The sequence below is a fragment of the Oncorhynchus gorbuscha genome, linkage group LG08, assembly GCF_021184085.1.
Source record: "Oncorhynchus gorbuscha isolate QuinsamMale2020 ecotype Even-year linkage group LG08, OgorEven_v1.0, whole genome shotgun sequence".
Taxonomy (NCBI): Eukaryota; Metazoa; Chordata; class Actinopteri; order Salmoniformes; family Salmonidae; genus Oncorhynchus; species Oncorhynchus gorbuscha.
Window position 1 is genome coordinate 61,720,822 of NC_060180.1, and position 22,735 is coordinate 61,743,556.

At 42.2% G+C, this 22,735-nt stretch overlaps 2 protein-coding genes and 2 long non-coding RNA genes across 4 annotated transcripts in view; 3 read left to right on the forward strand and 1 right to left on the reverse strand.

Moving 5' to 3' along the window:
* LOC124040672 (chloride channel protein 2-like) overlaps window positions 1-22,735 on the forward strand; it is a 110,887-nt gene that overhangs the window by 65,735 nt on the left and 22,417 nt on the right. The window contains exons 4-15 of the mRNA XM_046357749.1: window positions 20-148; window positions 531-664; window positions 994-1,074; window positions 1,574-1,597; window positions 1,899-1,977; window positions 2,092-2,217; window positions 2,315-2,399; window positions 2,519-2,620; window positions 21,441-21,525; window positions 21,806-21,961; window positions 22,126-22,195; window positions 22,272-22,382. Of these exons, the coding sequence (XP_046213705.1) occupies window positions 20-148; window positions 531-664; window positions 994-1,074; window positions 1,574-1,597; window positions 1,899-1,977; window positions 2,092-2,217; window positions 2,315-2,399; window positions 2,519-2,620; window positions 21,441-21,525; window positions 21,806-21,961; window positions 22,126-22,195; window positions 22,272-22,382 (1,182 nt within the window). The remainder of the gene's footprint in view (window positions 1-19; window positions 149-530; window positions 665-993; window positions 1,075-1,573; window positions 1,598-1,898; window positions 1,978-2,091; window positions 2,218-2,314; window positions 2,400-2,518; window positions 2,621-21,440; window positions 21,526-21,805; window positions 21,962-22,125; window positions 22,196-22,271; window positions 22,383-22,735) is intronic.
* Window positions 3,973-6,103, forward strand: LOC124041936. Its single transcript, XR_006840011.1, has 3 exons — window positions 3,973-4,041; window positions 4,150-4,220; window positions 4,412-6,103. It is a non-coding gene; the product is annotated as an uncharacterized LOC124041936 (long non-coding RNA).
* Window positions 11,694-16,995, forward strand: LOC124041935 (E3 ubiquitin-protein ligase TRIM39-like). Its single transcript, XM_046360130.1, has 2 exons — window positions 11,694-11,827; window positions 14,505-16,995. Exon 2 carries the CDS (start codon window positions 14,507-14,509, stop codon window positions 16,061-16,063), a length of 1,557 nt encoding a protein of 518 aa, XP_046216086.1. The 5' UTR covers window positions 11,694-11,827; window positions 14,505-14,506; the 3' UTR covers window positions 16,064-16,995.
* LOC124041937 lies at window positions 19,882-20,557 on the reverse strand. Its single transcript, XR_006840012.1, has 3 exons — window positions 20,445-20,557; window positions 20,165-20,267; window positions 19,882-20,058 (listed from the first exon to the last, which is right to left on the reverse strand). It is a non-coding gene; the product is annotated as an uncharacterized LOC124041937 (long non-coding RNA).

Here is a 22,735-nt window from a genome sequence, read left to right on the forward strand (position 1 = left end):
GTGTGTCTCTGCGCTGTAGCTCAGAAGTGGATGTACGGGGAACTGAACAGTAACATGCTCCTGCAGTACCTGGCCTGGGTCACCTACCCAGTGGTGCTCATCACTTTCTCAGCAGGGTTCACACAGATACTGGCCCCGCAGGCTGTGGGTAAGATACTCAAGTGTGGAACGCACACACACTCATTCAATGTAATCTTACACCTACATTTATTCCTAATCATGCTCACTCACATATATTTAAATAGCTCATTTGCATACAGAATGAAACACTGTGCAATATTATTTAAAGGTCACAGATGTACGGCGTTGACTCAGTCCACATGGGTAGTTGACAGTAGTTATACAACTTCAGGACATCTTGACAATATCCTTGAAACCACTAGTAATGACTGCCTTGAATTCATAAATAATCTTGAAGTGGATCTCTGAATATACATTTTACCGCACTCTCCGTCCTCGCCCTCCTCCTATCCCACCTCCCTCGCCCTCATCTCCTCCACCCCCCCTCCTCACCTCTACCTTTTCCTCAGGTTCGGGTATCCCAGAGATGAAGACCATTCTTAGAGGTGTGGTACTTAAGGAGTATCTCACCTTTAAAACCTTTGTGGCCAAGGTTATCGGGCTGACCTGTGCTCTGGGCAGTGGCATGCCCCTGGGAAAGGAGGTGGGAAACCCCTAGTGGACTGTTACGGGAAAAGTGAAATGTTTGAAATTCCTGGGCTCAAATTTATAAAGTGCTGATCTAGAAGCAGTTTTGCCATAAGATCATCATGAATACGGTTATATGGACGGGGGAGCTTTATTCTGGTTCAGCACTCTTACTCTGAGACACTTGATGAATACGGGCCCTGGTCTGAAATTGCTTTAGTTCTGCCTTCTTTTCCCCCCTTTTCTCCTCTATTACTAACTCTGCATTCCATGTTCTTTCTCTTCCTCATCCTTTGACCCCTACCCCTCCATCTCTCTTTCTCATATTTCCAATCTCTCACTCAGGGCCCGTTCGTTCATGTGGCCAGTCTGTGTGCAGCTCTCCTGAGTAAATTCATGGCTGCGTTGTTTGGTGGGATTTACATGGTGAGAGACAGTTTCCCCCCCCCCACACACACACACTCAATTTGGTTTTAGTATCTGTGTGATATTTTCTGACCAGACTGCCACCCTCCAGGACACACACTCACCCCCACTCACCTGAGCCCGACCCTGGGCTCCAGCACACAGTACGACTCCTGTCTATGGTTCTCAGTCTGCCAAGAGATTACTCTCTCTGCCATACACCACCCAAGACCTGGAGGAGGGAGGGGGAGGCGGGGGAGGAGGAAAAGGGAGATGGAGGAAGAACATTTCAAGTCAGCAAGCATCAAATCAGACGGTCTACTTTAGAACAATTTCATAATGATCAGGGTTGAGGTTCATCCTGTTTGAACCCAATCATTATAGGAGATTGAATACATTTTCTGTCCAAAAAATAAAGCAATAAATATAATTTTTCCCAACAGATTTTGTCTCTGCTTTTCTTCAATTTAATTCTCAGGTACTCACACAGATTTCTGTCTTTTCCCACTTACTGCTTAAGGAAGAGCCCTTTGAGGGAAACAAGGTACGAGTGCACGTGTGTCTAAGTATGTGCACGTCTCAGGGTCCACTTGTTTCATGTTTGTTGGGGCGTCATGTGAGCGCCTTTCCATTTCAAGTCAAGCATTTCTATTCTGTTCTATGTGAATGCCATCATGACACATACGACAAACGGTACATGACCTCTCCCTTTACTTCATGTTATTCTGTTCATCTAAATTCCAACATTACTCTCTGTAATTCCATTATGTATTTCTATGTGTGCTTGCACATATGTGTTTATGTATGTGTGGGTGTTTGTGAATGTGCGTCTGTTCATATTACAGAATGAGTTGAGGAACACAGAGATGCTATCAGCAGCGTGTGCAGTAGGGGTGGGATGCTGCTTTGCTGCCCCTATTGGAGGTATGTAACCATGGGAAGTCCATGTATTTTACAATATACATTGGGGAGAAATGCAGTAAAATACAGTAAGTGATTAATGGTGTTACTGCAACAGTGATTGTGTGTGTGCTGCAGGTGTGCTCTTCAGCATTGAGGTAACGTCAACGTTCTTTGCGGTGAGGAACTACTGGAGGGGCTTTTTTGCTGCCACCTTCAGCGCCTTCATCTTCAGAGTACTGGCTGTGTGGAACCAGGACGAAGGTGAGGAGGTGTGTGTGTGTGGGTGGGTGTGTGCGGGGGGTCATTGAACCAATAGTTAGTCAGAGCTGACTGGTGTTATTCTCTCTGTCTCTCTCAGAGACCATCACGGCTCTTTTTAAGACACGTTTCCGTCTGGACTTCCCCTTTGACCTCCAGGAGCTGCCAGCCTTCGCCATCCTGGGGTACATGTGTGTTTACTGTATCCTGTGTGTTCTACACACCCTGCTCAAACTCCTCAGTATCGTCACTGTAAATGGCTATTAACCTAGAACTGTGTGACTCTGTCCCCTGCCCTCCTCAGGATTGCGTGTGGTTTTGGTGGTGCCCTATTTGTCTACCTGAACAGACTGATAGTAGAGTGTATGAGGAAACAGAAGACCATCAACAAGTTCCTGCTTAGGAAGTGAGTCTGTGAAGATTATACTATTGAACTGTTATATATTGTACACACAAACATATGGAGGACTAAATCTGCAGTAATTATAGATAAATGCACAAATAAAGAGATGAATAAATAAATGGATGAATGAATGCACACAAATAGATACATTATTATTTTAATAATTTATCCCACTCTCATTTGATTAATTTATATTATTTCTTAATTTTGTCTTCCTTCAATATGATAATGAGGTGTCAATCAAACGTATGTGGGTGGTATCTAACACACCATTGGTGAATCAATGCCAAAGCACCTTGCATGATTGCACTTGCCTGGGCTGCGTTCAGTATAACCGATTAGCCCCCCCTTCCCAACAAGTAATGTGCAGTGCATATCTATCTATTAATTAATATCTGTTAATATTATGTCACCGTCTTTTGGGCTGAAGTTGGAGATAAAAATCGATTATATGCAGCTGTGCCGCACGCGCACCATAAAAACATTGCTCTTCCTTGATTTAGAAGCAGGTGAGCAGTTGTAGAACACTGAGCCGTTGACTGCGTTACTTTTGACAATAAACCACCGGACTACAGTCATATCGTTTTGAACCTAGAAGAAGACCAAGAGACGGGAGTAGGAAGGACTTGACCAGGATTGCCCAGAAAACCATGTTATTGTAAACGAACGTTACTGAGTGAGTATCAAGCTCGCCAGCTTGGCTACATATAATTAAGTCGAGTTGGCTAGCTAGCTGCGTTTTAACAGCCAGACTCACACTTAGTTAGTTAGCTAATGAACTAAACTGCAATTATCATAAATCGTTATTATCTAGCTAGCTACGGTACAGAAATATTTGTCAAATGTAAAGCAAGCAGTGCATGGCATGTCAGAAGTAATGCACGTTGGCTAGATCACTTATTATAGAATGCATACTTAATTAATAGGGATGTCAGTTAGTTAGTTACATACCTAGGCTAATTCTTGACATAATACATATTTGAAGCAGTTTGGTTGCAATATTAGGTCTCAATCACTGGCATCTAAACGAGCAACTAAGCTAACTACAATCAAATGAGGAGCATGATGTCATGATGGAAATCAACTATGTGAAGGTAGCCACAGTACAGATTAGCCACAATAGTGGAATCGCTTTTTGCCTTAGTAATTCTTAGTGAGATGAAGTGGTGCTATAAAATAGTTTATCTAGCTATAAATTCACATGTAAACCATGTCATTTGTTGTAGCCGATAACACAAAATGGCATGTATACATTTAAATCAGCTCCTATTGTCATTAATGAATCCTAAATACAGGTACCATTTTTAATTGTGTTAATCTCTGAAATTTGTCATCTAATCTCTTGGAGCCTGGTGGAGGCAGAACATTTTTTTACATCTAGGCTGAGGCTTGTTACCAGCAGGAACATGGAGCACTCTCTGTCAGTAAGTCATGATATTGTTTTCCTTTACATTGCATAATGCTAGGCAGGAGGTGCTGGGCCAGTGGGAGGTCCAAGTTCTCATTCTAGCACACTACCTCTATCACTCCAGGTGCTCCAGAGACAGAATTGTCCTGCGAGCCTTCTGACCAACTACCTTTCATCTCTCCAGAGCACAGAGAAGTAAGCTACACTCGTAAAAGTATACTATGTAAACCTCCTTCACTGTGGCGGTCTGCCTGTGTGACAGCATAGCATATTATACAGGGCCACTGGTTGGGTTGGATTTACTGTACACACAAACTCATTCTCTCACCTCCTTGTAATAGTCCCAGACTTATCAAAACTAACATATCCATCCCCCTAATCTCCAGGTGAGTCTGCTGGGCAATGGAACTCTAGAGCAGTACATCCAAAAAACCTTCCACCCTGTTGTCAGCTATCTGCAGATAGTTCCCTGATGGATGCAACTATCAAGGCTTTCAAAGGCCACATTTTGGGGGTGACCAAATGCATAAAGTTTTGTATGAACTCATTTTCATTTTGTTAGATTACAAAATACCCTTTTCATGTCATGTTCGTCTTCACACTAACTTCTGTGGTAACTTTTAAACAAAGACGACACATAGGCTAATTGGGGTTTTGACATCAGATGTTGTTCAGAGCTGATATGAGTGGTCAAAAGACCAATTACTGAAAAACATAATTGGGCAGCCTGTGTGAACGCAGCCTTAGTTTATGCTTCAAAAGGCCTAGAGTAAAAGAGTCATGTCTAGATGAATACATTTTTATTCATGTATATGAGATATATCTATCCCTGACCAGATTGAAGAATGGGACAAGTAGACAAAGTGAATGTCTGATTGTCTGTAGCATAATTTGAGTGGTTACATACAATACATGTTGACAGAATGGCTGCGAGACAGTGTTGCTGTACTCCAGGTAAGACCCTTTCTTTCAGTACCACGGAAGGGCATAGTTTACATTCAGGCTGCTTTGAAGAAGTGTCACCATCCAGGCCCATGTCACATCCTCTGATGGGGAGATGAAATGCATTTATGTACCTTTCATCACCAAAGCCATGTTAGTGTTTACTGCACATGTTGCTGAACAATTCAACCCTTTTGTTAGTGTCATTGATATGGAAATTCACATTCCGTTAATAAGCATTGACTAATACCTCTAGGGCGGAGGTAGGCAACCCTTTTCCTGGAGTGCCGCAGGTGCTTAATGTTTCTGATTAAACTGACCTGGAAGACAATCACTGAACTGATAAGTTAGCTCAGTTGGTCAGTACGGATTTCAGTACATAGAACGTTCAATTGAACGGAAGTGGTGCTGTACTGAATGACCAGTTTAAAAATGGGAAAGGCTTGGGTTGTCGGTTCAAAGTCTACCGCTGCCCTTTAAATGTGTTGCTTCAAGCCACACACCCACTGAACGGCGCAAACGTATGTCTAAGAACATACAAGAACGTTTTGTTAAAATGTCATTCAGTACAAACCGTTCCACAATGTAGCAAATGATTAAGTGAACTATAGCCTAGATGGAACAAAATTCTTCATTACCTGGGCTCCCGAGTGGCGCAGATGTCTCAGGCACAGCATCTCTTTGTGCTTGACCCTGGTTCTATCCCGGGCTTGTATCACAACCGGCCGGGATCGGGAGTCCTATAGGGCGTCGCACGTCGTTAGGGGAGGATTTGGCCAGGGTAGGCTGTCATTGTAAAATAAGAATTTGTTCTTAACTGACTTGACTTAAATAAAAAGGTTTGCCTGCTCTAGGGTCCTGTGGTGAAGCGACTACTGTGCAAGGTATTGGGCAACAGCTTTCTTCCAGGGTCCATATTCACAAAACATCTCAGAGAGTGATCTAAGATAACCTCCTTGTCAATGTAATTGTAGTCAATGTGAAGACAATCCTAACATCAGTACTCCTACTCTACTCTGAGATTCTTTGTGAATTTGGTCCCTGGCCTGTTAACACTGCACCTGAAATGCAACAAAAATATGAATAATTAGCTCAGTAACTTAGCGAACTAGCCAATGAAACACTTGTAAATGTGCACAAGCCTAATAAAGCAGGTGTATATGAAAACAGCCTATTTGCTGTGAAATTAAGAGGCATTTATCTTGCTAACTGTGTCACCAATCGATAAACAGGCAGGGGAACAAAGTAGTTTAACAAAAACTGCGGAATAGTCTAACTAGCTATTATTTCAAATACAGAAACCAATATATCTAGTTAATTGTTATTTTCTAGAAACCTAGCTACAGTCTGTTTAGCTAGCTAAGGTGAACTCTGATGGTGGGAGTAAAATAACGTTAGCTAGTTTGGCCCCTGCAGTTAAGGTTGCTGGCTAGTTACAATTAATAAACTTGATTAAAAATTTATGAATAGCTAGCAAAGATATTCATTCACACATGTCTCTTTTAGCAGCTAGTTGACCCAAATTGTCTGCATACCTCCACACGGAAAAGCAGATCATATGGAGATTCTGTCATTTTCAACAGCGGCCAGCACTGCCAGAGCAACCCACTGTACAGTATTGCCAACTCCTCAGTAAGGAAAGCAGCTATTGGCAGTCCTAAAAGTCGCTAAATGACGCCATCACATAATTGGCAGTGTGCATGTAATTGTGATGGATGCTGTAGGAGAGAGGAATAACGTGGAAGAGACAAAGTTAGATTACATTTAGAACTACAAAGGGATTTTCTGTCGGGTTTTTTTTTTGTCACAATTCCAACCCGCCTCCTTTATCCAGACTTGGGACCAGCAGAAGTGACCCAAAAGAGACACTCTGGCGGAGTTACTTATTTTAATTTTTTTAATTTTTTTTTTAAGGTTAAAAACCAAATTATGGTCCACAAGTCATGGTAAAACATGAACATTTTTAACCATAACATGTTTTACATTTTTTGTATATAATCTAAATGGACCAAAAGGAGACAATTTAAAAAAAACTGTCAATGGCAATGTGAGAAAATTATGGTAACTAGTCTGGCCATAATTCAGGTTAATTGTTTAAAAAGAAAATCAGACCCCCCCTCACACACACACACACACACACACACACAGCCTGTGCTGGCTCACAGAAAGAGTGGGTCATTGTCATTTTGGTCAAGGCTCTTTATGGCAGGTTCAGTAACTGAGGGAGCTGACTTAAATGAGTAAGCAGCTGATGAGCCAAAAAGCTGCAAAACATTATCAGGCAGCTGGTGCTCATAGCAAGCCTCATCAGACAGCTTCAGTCCATATCGAATGTACAGGATGGAGTTAAGGGTCTGCAAGGACATCTGATTTCTAAGATTATTTTGTACCACTCTCTGGCTGAATACTCTCTTGACTTCAGCATTGGAGTGTGGCAAGGACAACACAGACACAGCAGCCATGGCAAGTTCTTGAAACGGGTTGATATCAGCTGCATCCCTGAACTTTCAAATCTCACTCCAGAAGCCCAGTGTGTTTTTTGTTGTTGTCCCATTCCGTTTACTAAGATGGATGGCCCACCATTGCTGGACTATCTTGTCTACCAAGGTGCTTGGCTATTTTTTTTCAATTTCTCCAGGGCTCTTATTGTGCTTTAGAGTTTCCTCCACATTGAAAACTGACATGTACTGCAGTGCTTCGATGTTGTCCGGCAGTCACCCTCAACTCATTAGTGAGGGAGATGGTGAAGACTACACACCGCTTTCTGACATTGTTTTCATCCTCAGGCGCAAGGTGGAGCTCAGCTGCCTTTGACTTAAGAAGGTAACCAAGGTACAGTTTGGGACTGATGTATCCATTATTGGCCCTTTTAGTACATCAACATTTGCCAGTGGATTCAGCAATCTGCTGCTCACAGACTTGATCAGGCTAACCAAGCTGTCAAGTAGCTTAAGAGGATCAACTTGCTCTCCCTCAAAAGCCTTGATGGCCAACTGTACCTCACCCAGCACGGACTTCAAAAAACTCAGATACAATATGTTTTGAGGATCACTGTACATGGAGTATAAAACCTCAGCCATGTAGCAGTGATCACTGGACTTGGTGACTGCGAAATGCAGCCTAAGCTCCTCCCACTGGCCTAAAACACATGCAACCGCAGGTTCAATGGAGAGCCAATGTGTGGCACACACCTTGGTTATCTGTAAAGGTTTCTCCCAACAGTTGATGGTCGCATATATGGCCTTGTTGACCAGTTATAAGTCTCATACCAAGTACTCCACACTACAGGGGATGATGTCATTGGAAGCATGACTTCCAGCAAGCTGCGGAGTGGCACACACGGCAAATAAGAACCAGATATTTGAGGCCATACTCCTAAAGCACTTTATGGACCCTATTGTTAATCCCCGTCATAACAGCGGCATTGTCAGTCCCTATCCCCAGTTGTTTCTCTTTTTTAAGACAAGACTTCTCGAGGAAAGTCACAAAAGCATGGGCTATAGATTTTGAATCTCCTCCCTCCAACTCAATAAGCCCCAGAAATGTTGATACAATTGTCTGCTTGGTATCACAACCCCCAGGTACTTAGAAACCCTTAAATCCGTGGACTCGTTGAGGAGGATGCTGCAACGCTGGTCACCCACACCTGCGACCAACTTTTTCAGAAAGTATGGTGCTAGAACACCATTAATAATTTCTGTGCACTTTGTCCTGTGCATTTTGAAGTGGGAAGCAGCAGTGGAGTCTGAGAAAGCAGCTCTACATGCTTCTCCAATGTGATCACATGCCAGCATGGAACAGAAGTGTTCAGCAATAGCTAATGCCATGGTGGCCTCAGCCTTTTTTGCAGTCAAATATTTTTTACCATAAATGTCAGCTTATTTTGGGTGGAACTATTATAAGGCTTTGCCTTTTGAGTATGTTTTTGAGTTGTCGTGTATTTTAACATCACTAAAGTTTGGCGTAAAAATCGGCCTTTACAATACAGGCAGTATGCCTGTGTATCATCTCCAATAAACGGCTTCAACCAGCCTTTGAATTCAGGGTTTGATTCCCACTCCTTTCTGTATTTTTGAGTGTACAGTGTAGACTGAGCTAGCCAGCTAGATGTTTAGCTTATGTCACAGAGAGGCGCACACAGTGGACAAGGTGAGTAGCTGTGTGAGCCAAATGCAGTGATTTATTTTTGTATAAGATCAAAGTATGAGTTTGCTTATATACAGTGCCTTGCGAAAGTATTCGGCCCCCTTGAACTTTGCAACCTTTTGCCACATTTCAGGCTTCAAACATAAAGATATAAAACTGTATTTTTTTGTGAAGAATCAACAACAAGTGGGACACAATCATGAAGTGGAATGACATTTATTGAATATTTCAAACTTTTTTTAACAAATCAAAAACTGAAAAATTGGGCTTGCAAAATTATTCAGCCCCCACTTGTGTCAAGACTGCAACATAGGGACCAGAGAAATGTATGTTTGTCACTCACCACATTAGGTTGTCAGATGCTCAAAAAAAAAATGTTCTCCTTGGAGCTGCTTTTACAATGAATCCCATATCAGTTTGTCATTGTTGGTTTAACTTTCTGTAACTTTGTAGCAAGTGAGGTCTGCATGTGTAGGTGCAAATTTCATCATGATTGCAATGTGTCCCAATATCTTTTCCAACTCTCCCGTTATCTGGTTTTAATGTCTATTCTAGAATGCCCTTCTAGCCAATCAGAAACTAGTATTCAACAATGCTGTGTTATAATTAAGCAATAGGCAAAAGGCCCAAGGAAGTGTGGTATATGGTCAATCTAATATGCATGACACATCGCAGAGTGCCTGGACACAGACCGTAACCGCCTTATTGCTATTATAAACTGGTTACCAATGTAATTGTCATACCCGTGGTATACATTTTGAAATACAACCGCTTTCAGCCAATCAGCATTCAGGGCTTGAACCACCCAGTTTATCATGTTATATGAATTCAACAAAAAACAACAATTAGTTAATTTGACAAAAAAATGACAAGTTAAAATCGCACTGTGGATGTATTAGACTTCATCATTGCATACTTATATTTCACTGTGCAATATGTGAACACTTTCAAATTAGTAGATTTGTTTATTTCAGCCACACCAGTTGCTGACCGGTGTATAAAAAGCAAGCACACAGCCATGCAATCTCTAAAGACAAACATTGTCAGTAGAATGGCCTTACTGAAGGGCTCAGTGACTTTCAATGTGGCACTGTCATAGGTGGACAACTTTCCGACAAGTCAGTTCATCAAATTTGTGCCCTGCTAGAACTTCTCCGGTCAACTGTAACTGCTGTTATTGTGAAGTAGAAACATCTAGGAGCAACAATGGCTCAGCCGTTAAGTGGTAGGCCAGAAAACCTCACAGAACGGGACCGCTGAAGGCTGAAAAGCGTAGCGCGTTAAAATCCTCTGTCATCGGTTGCAGCACTCACTACCAAGTTCCAAACTACCTCAAGAAGCAAAGTCAGCACAATAACTGTTCGTACAGAGCTTCATGAAATGGGTTTCCATGGCTGCACTCAAGCCTAAGGTCACCATGCGCAATTTCAAGTGTCGGCTGGAGTTGTGTAAACTTTGCCGCCTTTGGACTCTGGAGCAGTGGAAACATGTTCTCTGGAGCTAAAACGCTCAAATTTGTGTATACACGTCACATTTGTGTTCTGATGGTGTCACTGAGTAGGCTGATACCCATTTCATGGACCCAAGATCCGTAGGTAAAGCTGGACTTTGCAATATGAATGTTCAATAGGCTGAATAGTTAGAGGATTTTAGTCAAAGTCCTGCAATAATGGCTACAATGCTAATATTTGTGTAAACTCTTCATAGTTGTGAACATTTCATGGATCCAAAATCCTTCGGGAAGGTTGTATAATGCATACAGTAGTCCTTCAATTCTGAAGTCTAACAGAGCCTAAATGTTATTTTAAACTGATATATATTTTTTTTTTAAAGACTGACTTTTTTTAAACAACATTCCAAACCTGTAAAGCATGATCTAGTCTAAATATGGCATGATTCCAATATTTGTATCTGTTTGCGTCAGTTTCATGGGGTACTTTTATTTTCAAGATGAACGCAAATTCCACTATTGTGGCTCATAGTTATTGTGACCGATCAACCAATGGTGTGTTAGATTCCACCCACAGACATTTGATTGATGTTACCATATTGGAGAAAAAACCACATGAATGAATAAAGATAAAATATTAAAATTAATTACATTTTGAGTAATTAGATAATATATACAGATATGTAGAGAATGTATTAATTTTAGTCAGTATTTTGTATTTCCTTGCTCATTTAATTTTGTGGATTTATTTATCTGTATCTGTGTGTATTTATTTATAATTGTGGCAGGTTTAGTTCTCTACACACACACGGCGGCTCGCCTTATATGTGAACCCCACGCTGCATCCCCCCAGGAAAACACTGTTGAGAGTTTGAATAGTACGACGTTCAATTTCCACATTTGGTAGGGCATCAGCAGTTCTCTCAAGTCCAGTTTGGGTCCATTTAAAAACTGCTTTGTTGCAAGGTATCGTCTCTATAATTTCCCTAGCGGCCTGAGATCTTTCATACCTGAACAGCAGTGTATTATATAAAAGATGAACAGAAAGGGACAGACAACTTGTAAAAGTTGGACACCGTTCCTTTAAGAGCAGACGTATCAGTTGATTGGGAGGGTCTTTGTAAGGCCACGTAAACTGGAAACCTGAATGTTATGAACAGGAACAATCCTTTAGACTTATTCACAAAGCTACATCTACTCTCCAGTCAATGTTGACTTTTTTCTAATCATAAGAAGAGAAAGAGCAAAGTCAACACATGCTGAGGTGAGTAGAAAGAAAAAAGATATGATAATTGTTTGACATGTCCCATGATGACTGGTATAGCTACCAGTCAAAAGTTTGGACACCTACTCATTCAAGGGTTTTTCTTTATTTGTACTATTTTCTACATTGTAGAATAATAGCGACGACATCAAAACTATGAAATAACATATAGAATCAAATCAAAATAGATGAACAGCTCAAATAAGAAAAGAGAAATGACAGTCCATCATTACCATGAAGGTCAAGTCAATCTGGAAATTTTCTAGAACTTTGAAAGTTTCTTCAAGTGTTGTTGCAAAAACCATCAAGCACTATAATGAAACTCGCTCTCATGAGGACTGCCACAGGACAGGAAGACCCAGAGTTATCTCTGATGCAGAGGATAAGTTCATTAGAGTTAACTGCACCTCTGATTGCAGCCCAAATAAATGCTTCACAGAGTTAAAGTAACACACATCTCAACATCAACTCTTCAGAGGAGACTGCATGGATCAGACCAAAGGACAAATTTACACTGGTCCAATGTCCATTGCTTGTGTTTCTTGGCCTTCTCCTGATTGGTGTCCTTTAGCAGTGGTTTCTTTGCAGAACTTTGACCATGAAGGCAGTAGATCTAGTTGGTCTGCCATAATATACTAGAGACAGTAAATCTAGCTGTTCTTTTGTAATATAATTGAGACAGTAGATCTAGCTGGTCTGTCATAATATAATTGAGACAGACCAGCTAAATCTACTGTCATAATATAGCAGAGACATTAGATCTAGCTGGTCTGTCATAAAATAGTAGAGACAGTAAATCTAGATGGTCTACTGTAATATAATAGAGACAGTAGATGTAGCTGGTCTGTCATAATATTGTAGAGACAGATCTAACTGGTCTGTCATAATATAATTGAGGCAGTAGATCTAGCAGGTCTATTATAATATAAAATAGGCAGTAGATCTAGCTGGTCTGTCATAATAGAGACAGTAAATCTACCTGGTCTTTCGTAGTATAATTGAGAGAGTAGATCTAGCTGGTCTGTCATAATATAAATCAGACAGTATATCTCGCAAGTCTATCATAATATATTAGAGACTGTAGATGGTCTGTCATAATATAATCGACAGTAAATCTAGCTGGTCTGTCACATACTAGAGACAGTAAATCTACCTGACTTTCGTAATATAATTGAGACAGTAGATTTAGCTGATATGACATAATATAATAGAGACTGTAGAACTAGCTGGTCTGTCATAATATAATAGAGACAGTAGATGTAGCTGGTCTGTCATAAAATAATTGAGACAGTAGATCTAGCTGGTCTGTCATAATATAATAGAGACGGTAGATCTAGCTGGTCTGTAGTAATATAATAGACAGTAGATTTAGCTGTTCTTTCATATTATATAAAAGAGACTGTAGATCTAGCTGGTCTGCCATAATATAATAGAGACTGTTTATATAGCTGGTATGTCATAATATTATTGAGACAGTAGCTCTAGCTGGTATGTCAAGTTATAAGAGACAGTATATCTAGTTGGTCTGTCGTAAGATAATAGAGACAGACCAGCTAAATCTACTGTCATAATATAGCAGAGACATTAGATCTAGCTGGTCTGTTGCAATATGATAAAGACAGTAGATAGAGCTGGTCTGTCATAATATAATAGAGACAGTAGATCTAGCTGTTCTGTCGTAATGTAATAGAGACAATAGATATAGCTGGTCTGTTGTAATTTAATTAATACAGTAGTAGCTGGTCTGTCATATCAATGAGACAGTAGCTCTAGCTGGTCTGCCATAATTTAATTGAGGCAGTAGATCTAGCTGGTCTGTCATAATATAATAAAGACGGTTAATCCAGCTGGTCTTTCGTAGTATAATTTAGACAGTAGATCTAGCTGGTCTGCCATAATATAACAAAGAAAATAGATCTAGCAGATCTGTCATAATATAATTGAGACAGTAGATCTAGCAGATCTGTCATAATATAATTGAGACAGTAGATCTAGCTGATCTGTCATAATATAATTGAGACAGTAGATCTAGCTGGTCTGTCATAATAAAATAGAGACGGCACATCTGGTCTGTCTTAATATAATAAAGAAAATAGATGGTCTGCCATAACATAATAGAGACAGTAGATGTAGCTGGTTTGTCATAATATAATTGAGACAATAGATATAGCTGGTGTGTAGTAATATAAATGAGACAGTAGATCTAGCAGGTATTGTGATAATATATTAGGGACTGTAGATGGTCTCTCATAATATAGTTGAGATGCAGAGTAGGTGAAGGGATGATCTCCACAAGTGTGGTTCCCACTGTGAAGCATGGAGGAGGAGGTGTGAGTGTGCTTTGCTGGTGACACTGTCAGTGTGGGCAAGCTACTTTTGAAGAGTCTATAATATGTTTTGATTTGACTAACACTTTTGGTTACGACATGATTCCATATGTGTTATTTCATAGTTTTGATGTCTTCACTATTATTCTACAATGTAGAAAATAGTAAAAAAGAAAAAACCTTGAATGAGTAGGTGTGTCCAAACTTTTGACTGGTACTGTATGAAACAGTGTATTATTATATTGTTCACACTGACAAACAATTCAATGATAAAAATAAAAACATTTTTTAAAGAATTACTTATTTCAGAGGGGCCAAAACAGATGTAGTTTTCTTTGGTCTGTTCTCAGCCATGGCTTCCTCTGAAGAGCAGCTCCAGTGTTCTATCTGTCTGGATGTGTTCGCTGAGCCAGTCACCACTCCCTGTGGACACAACTTCTGCAAGGCCTGTATCAGAGGATACTTGGATAGCACTGACGTGTGCAAGTGTCCCACATGTAAAAATACAGTTTATAAGAGACCAGATCCCTTTTTCAATACTTTCACTTCTGTGAAGGCTGCTCAAGTCAAGGAGTTAGCTCCAGTTCATGTCACACTCATCACCCCAGGACAAGCCCAAACCACAACCCTCAACAAATCTGGAGAAGTACCATGTGACATCTGCACAGAGACAAAGCACATGGCCCTGAAGTCCTGTCTGATGTGTCTGACCTCTTATTGTGAGGCTCACCTGGAGCATCATTGGATAGTGGCGTCTTTAAAGAAGCACAAGCTGACTGACCCTGTGGAGAACCTGGAAGACTGGGTGTGTAAGAAGCATGAGAGACCCCTGGAGCTGTTCTGTAAGAGAGACCAAGCATGTGTGTGTCAGTTCTGCACCGAGACAGACCACAAGACTCATAAGACTGTCCCCATAGAGGAAGAGTATGGAGAGAGGAAAGCTCAGATGGGGAAAAGTAAGGATACATTTCAGAAGATGATCCAGGAGAGACTGAAGAAGGTTAAGGAGATTGAACAGGCAGTAGAGCTCAGCAAGAGAGACGCAGAGAGAGAGATAGCAGACAGTTTGCAGGTCTTCGCTGCTCTGGTTCGTTCCATTGAGAGAAACTATGCTGAGCTCATTGAGGTGGTTGAGGAGAAGCAGAAAGCAGCCGAGAGACAGGCTGAAAGGCTCATTGAAGAGCTGGAGCAACAAATCACTGAACTTAAGAGCAGAGGCACTGAGCTGGAGCAGCTCTCAGATATTAAGGACCACCTCCACCTCCTTCAGAGCTCCACATCCCTCTATACCACCCTTCCACCTACCAAGAACTGGTCTGGTGTTCACAGCGATCTGTGTGTTGGGACTGTGAGGAGAGCTGTGTCTCAACTGGAGGAGACACTCAATATGGAGATGTTTCCTCAAATCAAGCTGAATAGGATGCAGCAGTGTGCAGTGGATGTGACGCTGGAACCTGACACAGCATGTCTGTCTGAGGACCGGAAAGAAGTGAGATATGGAGCCATAAAGCAGGAACTCCCTGACAACCCAGAGAGGTTTGATTGTCATCCCCGTGTGTTAGGAATGGAGGGGTTCTCTTCAGGGAAATTCTACTATGAGGTACAGGTGAAGGAGAAGACTTGGTGGGCCTTAGGAGTGGCTAGAGAGTCCATCAACAGGAAGGGGATGAATGTACGGAGTCCTGAATTTGGAGCCTGGACTATAGAGCTGAGGAATAGGAATGAGTATGGAGCTCGCACTGAGCTTGTAGTTCCCCTCACCATGAGAGAGAAGCCCCAGAAAGTGGGCGTGTTTGTAGATTATAAGAAGGGTCAGGTCTCCTTTTACGATGTGGAGGTCAGGTCTCATATCTACTCTTTTACGGACTGCACCTTCGCTGAGAGACTACCCACTGTTGTCTTCACCTGATCCTATCTTCTCTCCCATCATGTCTGAGTTTAGTCAATAGGAAATTCAGTCACAGGAAAGCACAGCGATGTGCCCTAATGAATGTGTTTATAGATTGTTATCTATGGTCAGATTGTATAATTAAGCAGTAAGGCCCGAGGTGTGGTTTATTGGACAATATTTTTTTCTTATTTAAAATGACCTGTCAAACACTTACAGTATGTATAGTGTAACTATATACACATCAATAACACAATACATGAAGAGCAAACATAAAAAGCTAAACATAATGATACAAACACATTCTTCAGTAAAAAAATACGGAAGCAGCCTTTAGCAGTGGTATATTGGCCATATACCAAAAGGTAAAGGGGATACCAAGTCAGTTGCACAGCTAAATGAATTCAACTGAAATGTGTCCACATGTAACCCAACACCTCTGAATCAGTCCATGTCATCAGTGCCCAGGGAGCAGTTATTGTGGGGGTTAACTGCCTTGTTCAAGGGCAGAATTGCAGATTGTTCCACCTTGCCCGGCTCGAGGTGACTTATTGCTATTATAAACCGGTTACCATGAATATAACAATAAACAATTATTTTTGCGTCATGCCTGTGGTATATTGTCTGATATACACATGGCTGGAATGCTGTTTCCGCCAATCTTAACTGTAAATTGCTATGAAAAAAAATCTAAAAAGTTGTCTAGTCCATGTGCCATTATTTTTCTTCCTGTACAAAATACATATGCCCCTCATTCCTCCCCTCATTGTATAAAGAGTTAGGGCCAGCTCGCTGTCATGCCAAAATGTCCCCCGGCCAAAAAGTGTCCCCCTCTGCGTTACAATGGGATTCTATAAACCACGTCCGTTGCTATATCAACGGTGTGATGGCAAAATGATTACAATTTTGGATATCATTACAGCCTAAATGATGTTCTTTTTATCATCACTATGCAAACAAGGCTGATTTCCATTACAATTTCGCTGTTTAAACAAGTTGTTTAGCTAATAAAATGAAAACATTACTTCTAACTACTTTTGGGTACCTTGTTAACATTACATGAAATCCAATGCTTAAACGTTGCTACGTTTTGGAAATGTCAAATAAAACATGTAATCTGCTAGACACATTAAAGTTACCTTACAGATCATGAAGTCGGATCATTTCCACGCCATTCATATGCAAATCCATTTGATTCATACACTGGCTTGTCTGGCTGTCATGTTTTATTTTCACCTGCCCTTCCCAACACTGAAATATAATTTCAGTAGTCCTCTATCTTGATTTCTTAAAACTCTAACTCACATAGCTCATCAGTACACCCTTGGGGTTGAAAATATATGTATCTATTGTCGGTCCTAGGATACAACAATGAAAACCAACCTGGCAATATTTAAGATTATAATACATCAACTTTTATCTTTTTTGGTACAGTTGTGTTATTCATTTATTTGCAGATGTTTTTGTACGCTCACATGGTAATCAGACTAAATGACTGAATTCTGGTGTGTGGAATATTGAGGAGGTGGTTGCTGTGTGTGTGGAATATTGAGGAGGTGGTTGCTGTGTGTGTGGGATATTGAGGTGGTTGCTGTGTGTGTGGGATATTGAGGAGGTGGTTGCTGTGTGTGTGGGATATTGAGGAGGTGGTTGCTGTGTGTGTGGGATATTGAGGAGGTGGTTGCTGTGTGTGTGGGATATTGAGGAGGTGGTTGCTGTGTGTGTGGGATATTGAGGAGGTGGTTGCTGTGTGTGTGGGATATTGAGGAGGTGGTTGCTGTGTGTGTGGGATATTGAGGAGGTGGTTGCTGTGTGTGTGGAATATTGAGGAGGTGGTTGTTGTGTGTGTGGGATATTGAGGAGGTGGTTGCTGTGTGTGGGATATTGAGGAGGTGGTTGCTGTGTGTGGGATATTGAGGAGGTGGTTGCTGTGTGTGGGATATTGAGGAGGTGGTTGCTGTGTGTGTGTGTGTGTGTGGGATATTGAGGAGGTGGTTGCTGTGTGTGTGGGATATTGAGGAGGTGGTTGCTGTGTGTGTGGGATATTGAGGAGGTGGTTGCTGTGTCTGTGGGATATTGAGGAGGTGGTTGCTCTGTGTGGGATATTGAGGAGGTGGTTGCTCTGTGTGTGGGATATTGAGGAGGTGGTTGCTCTGTGTGTGGGACAATGAGGAGGTGGTTGCTCTGTGTGTGGGACATTCAGGAGGTGGTTGCTGTGTGTGTGGGACATTGAGGAGGTGGTTGCTGTGTGTGTGGGACATTGAGGAGGTGGTTGCTGTGTGTGTGGGATATTGAGGAGGTGGTTGCTGTGTGTGTGGGATATTGAGGTGGTTGCTGTGTGTGTGGGATATTGAGGAGGTGGCTGCTGTGTGTGCGGGATATTGAGGAGGTGGTTGTTGTGTGTGGGATATTGAGGAGGTGGTTGCTGTGTGTGTGGGGTATTGAGGTGGTTGTTGCTGTGTGTGTGGGGTATTGAGGTGGTTGTTGTGTGTGTGTGGGGTATTGAGGAGGTGGTTGCTGTGTGTGTGTGTGGGACATTGAGGAGGTGGTTGCTGTGTGTGTGTGTGGGACATTGAGGTGGTGGTTGCTGTGTGTGTGGGACATTGAGGAGGTGGTTGCTGTGTGTGGGACATTGATGAGGTGGTTGCTGTGTGTGGGGGATATTGAGGAGGTGGTTGCTGTCTGTGGGGGACATTGAGGAGGTGGTTGCTGTGTGTGGGGGATGTTGAGGAGGTGGTTGCTGTGTGTGGGATATTGAGGTGGTTGCTGTGTGTGTGGGATATTGAGGAGGTGGTTGCTGTGTGTGTGGGATATTGAGGAGGTGGTTGCTGTGTGTGTGGGATATTGAGGAGGTGGTTGCTGTGTGTGTGGGATATTGAGGAGGTGGTTGCTGTGTGTGTGGGATATTGAGGAGGTGGTTGCTGTGTGTGGGGGATATTGAGGAGGTGGTTGCTGTGTGTGGGGGATATTGAGGAGGTGGTTGCTGTGTGTGGGGGATATTGAGGAGGTGGTTGCTGTGGGAATGTTCTGCCTGTCACTTGTTCTCAACAGGCAGCCAGTTTCGGAAGGGGGACGTGACTGCTACTCTGAGTATTTGCAGTACTAGTGTTTTTAGTTAATCTGTGTATCTCACATATGATGTGCCCAGTATGATAGTTTTCTTGCTCTTTCTTAGCAGATAATGACAACTTGACAATAACAGTAGCTGATGTAATGAAAAGTTGGAGGGTGGTTGGTAATGGAGGACATCGGGTGGATCCACGTCTGGGTGTTGGGCAGAACCCCTAGGCCCTGGAGAACAGGAGCAGAATAAAGGGAACAGGGTAGGAGACAAAGATGTAAACAGTAAAGTTACACTTTACTGTGCAAAAATGTGATGAATTAGTGCAGTGTTATAAATGGGAGAGATGTACTTTTCAACACTTGGAAGGTATAGCCTACCTCAAGCTGGTCCCCACTCTGACTCAGAGCTCAGAGGATCAGACTGATCCGAACTCACTGGTTCTGGTGGATGGGATACCTCCTGGGGGGCTCGGACGGTCGATGGTCCTAAAGGCATTTGGAGAGAAATTGAAGAGATACATTTTTATAATCTCAGCATAACTACCCTTTCTTGCTTTCTCTAATGTCAACCAAACTTAACATACTTTGTCTATTGGACTTCAGCGAAGTGTAGGGCGTCAGTGGTCGACCGGCCAACTGGAGAAGTTGTTGGCTTCCCCTGAGGTAACCAGAAGATAATGAGAAAAATATCAGTTTTAGGGAAACTAAAACAAGCTTCAGGTTATTTTATGTGCAAATACAAATAGTTATCTGAGATTTGTTATATTCACTTTAATAGATGGTGACCCCAGCTAGGAGGTGAAAGATCAGTGAGGTTTCCCAGGTCTCGCCTTCCTTTGGTCCTTCTTCCAAACCGAGTCATTCGCTCACATGTCGTAGCGCTTGGTGCCCTTCTTGATTCTGCTCCGGTAGCCCTCCTGTTTCTCCTGCGCCTTGTCCATGTTCAGTCTCACCTTGATTAAGAAGAATAAGTGAAATTATATTTCATATTACAAATACATTTCTTACATATCTCTTGGAGGGCCAGATAAAAAGTTAACAGTGGACAATAATTTTTACCTCGTCAAAAAAACTCCACATCCTTCTCAGTCCGTGCCTGAATGTGGTCCTCAAAGGCGTTCTGATCTGGTTCGACAACTTCCACCACATCAGGTGTGGTGATCTGAAAGGACGTTATACAAAAATAGCAATAGACAAACACTAAGTCGATTACACATTGGAAAGACAGTATATGCAGTGCTTGTACATTATATACAATTGCATTGTTTATCCCAGTCAACAGCTGTGGCTCCCGTCCATACTCTGCCTGGATGCTGCTGTTGTGTGCAAAGAGAATTACCTTCAGGTTGTTCTCCCACTCTTCCTGGTACCAATCAAGGCACTTATCCATAGCAGTCTTGAGGGTCTGGTTGGTCCATTCACCAAACCATGTACCATGGAAAAACAAACAGATTGTAAAAAATCAAAATAAAACACTGGTGACAGAATATAACATCCACACCTTGTTCCAGCATTCATGACCTCGGTCCCACAAGATGACCTCAGGAGAACCGTGGGTGTTGAAGATGTCCATCATTACCTTGGAGGTGGCATCGCCAGTCCACCTCCTTGATCGGTATCATAACTAGCAACATGTGGATAGCCTATTTAGAGTGTTGGGCCTGTAACCGCAAGGTTACTGGATCGAATCCCTGAGCTGACAAGCTAAGAATCTGTGGATCTGTCCCTGAGTAAGGCAGTTAACCCATTGTTCCCCTGGCGCCAAAGATGTGGATGTCGATTATGGCAGCCACCCACACCTCTCTGATTCAGAGGGGTTGGGTTAAATGCAGAAGACACATTTCAGTTGAATACATTCAGTTGGACAACTCACTAGGTATCTCCCTTTCCCTGTATGGAAAATGGTTGTTGAAAAATCATTGTACATAGTTAAATCCGTCCAGTTATCTAATAGAAGTTAACTGCTTAACGTTACCCTGAATTGTGAATTTCTCTGAATGTTGCGCCTCTTGTCGAGATCAGTGGTGCCTTCATAGTACTTCGCCTGGTTGGAAATATACAAGAAAATCTCAGTGGGATACCATTGAAGTGCAAGCTACATACAAACAGAAAGCGACAATAATAGTTACAGTAGCTAGCTAACGTTAGCTAAATAAAACTATTTTAGCTAACGTTAGCTGGGGGTGGGGGGGGGCACTTTTTGGCAGTGGGACATGACAGGCCCTTTACCACTAGAGGGGCACCCAGTAAAAAAAAATTGCTTGGGGCCACTGAAAAGGCTAGAGCTGGCCACACACAATCATTAATGAACCCACAGCTCCTCTCTCCCTGTCAGACGTCTGGTGTTTCCTGCCATGGTCACCTTGATCATCTCAACCCTTACCTTCCCCCCTGGGTTTGGACAGTTCATGGCTGGACAGGTCAGTAGTTCCATTTTTTAAATATCTGTGCCTGTTAACAACAATGTATGATACACCTTTCAAAGTATTGGAACAGGGATGCATCTCAATTGTCTAAAGCAGCCTCTTGTCCTCGTGGAGTCTACTTCATTTTCTCTGTGAAAGGACGTGTCCTGTGTGGTCTTCACCTATCCTCTTCGATCAGTGAAGGGAAGGAGATAAGGAAAGGAAGCCAATTTAAGCTATTGAGATTGATGCAGTATATGCCAATCCTAACAGTTGTCTGTCCTTGTCTCCTCAGCTGACGCAGCATGAGTCACTGGTGGCGTTGTTGGACAACCGCACGTGGTCTCGCCAGGGTGTTGCCGAGGAGTTTGACTACATCAGCCACTCCCACGCCTGGAAACACCCCCAGGTCAATGTCTTCATCACTCTCATCTTCTTCATTGTGATGAAGGTACGTGTGTGTTTTAAACTAGAGAGAGTTTTTGTGTGTGGGTTTGGGAGAAGTGAGTCAGATTTGTTTGTGATTGTGTTGGTGAGAAAATTAGGATACTATGCCTCTATTCTATGTTTATTTTCAGTTTCCTCTTGTACACTTCTGACTTTCTTTCTCTCTAGTTCTGGATGTCTGCAGTAGCTACCACCATGCCTGTACCATGTGGTGCCTTCATGCCAGTTTTCCTCATTGGTAAGTAACTAGCTGTGTGTGAGAACTTGTAAAAAAACACCTGCATGTTTACAAACAATATATTTGTGATGTGCAGGTGCAGCATTTGGGCGTCTGGTAGGCGAGACCATGGCAGTCATGTTCCCTGATGGCATCCATGCCGATGGCAGTGTCTATCCCATAGTGCCTGGTGGCTATGCTGTTGTGGGTGAGTAATGGGTGTCTCCGTATCACACTTCAACAGTTGTATTAAAAATAATGCCTTTTCTTAACCTTTAGGCTCCATTACGGCTCTAACGTGTCTGCTTATCACTGAAACCAAACGTGAGACTGAGCTTCTCCATAGGCTCCATCTTGGCTCTCTGAAGTGATCGAAACTACAGGCTGGTGTGATGCCCAAGCTATTTTCAATTGTGCCATCTTATTGAATGTGACTGATGAATGAATTCTGCTACGATAGAGAAGTCAGCAGGTTTTGGGGTGTAATAAAAACAAATGTGGTCCTCATTGATTTTCTTGTTTAGTGGGCCATGAGCGGTACATGACCTTGAACAATTCATT

Coding starts and splice junctions, on each gene's coding strand:
- LOC124041935 (XM_046360130.1), top strand. CDS start 14,507: ATGGCTTCCTCTGAAGAGCAGCTCCAGTGTTCTATCTGTCTGGATGTG.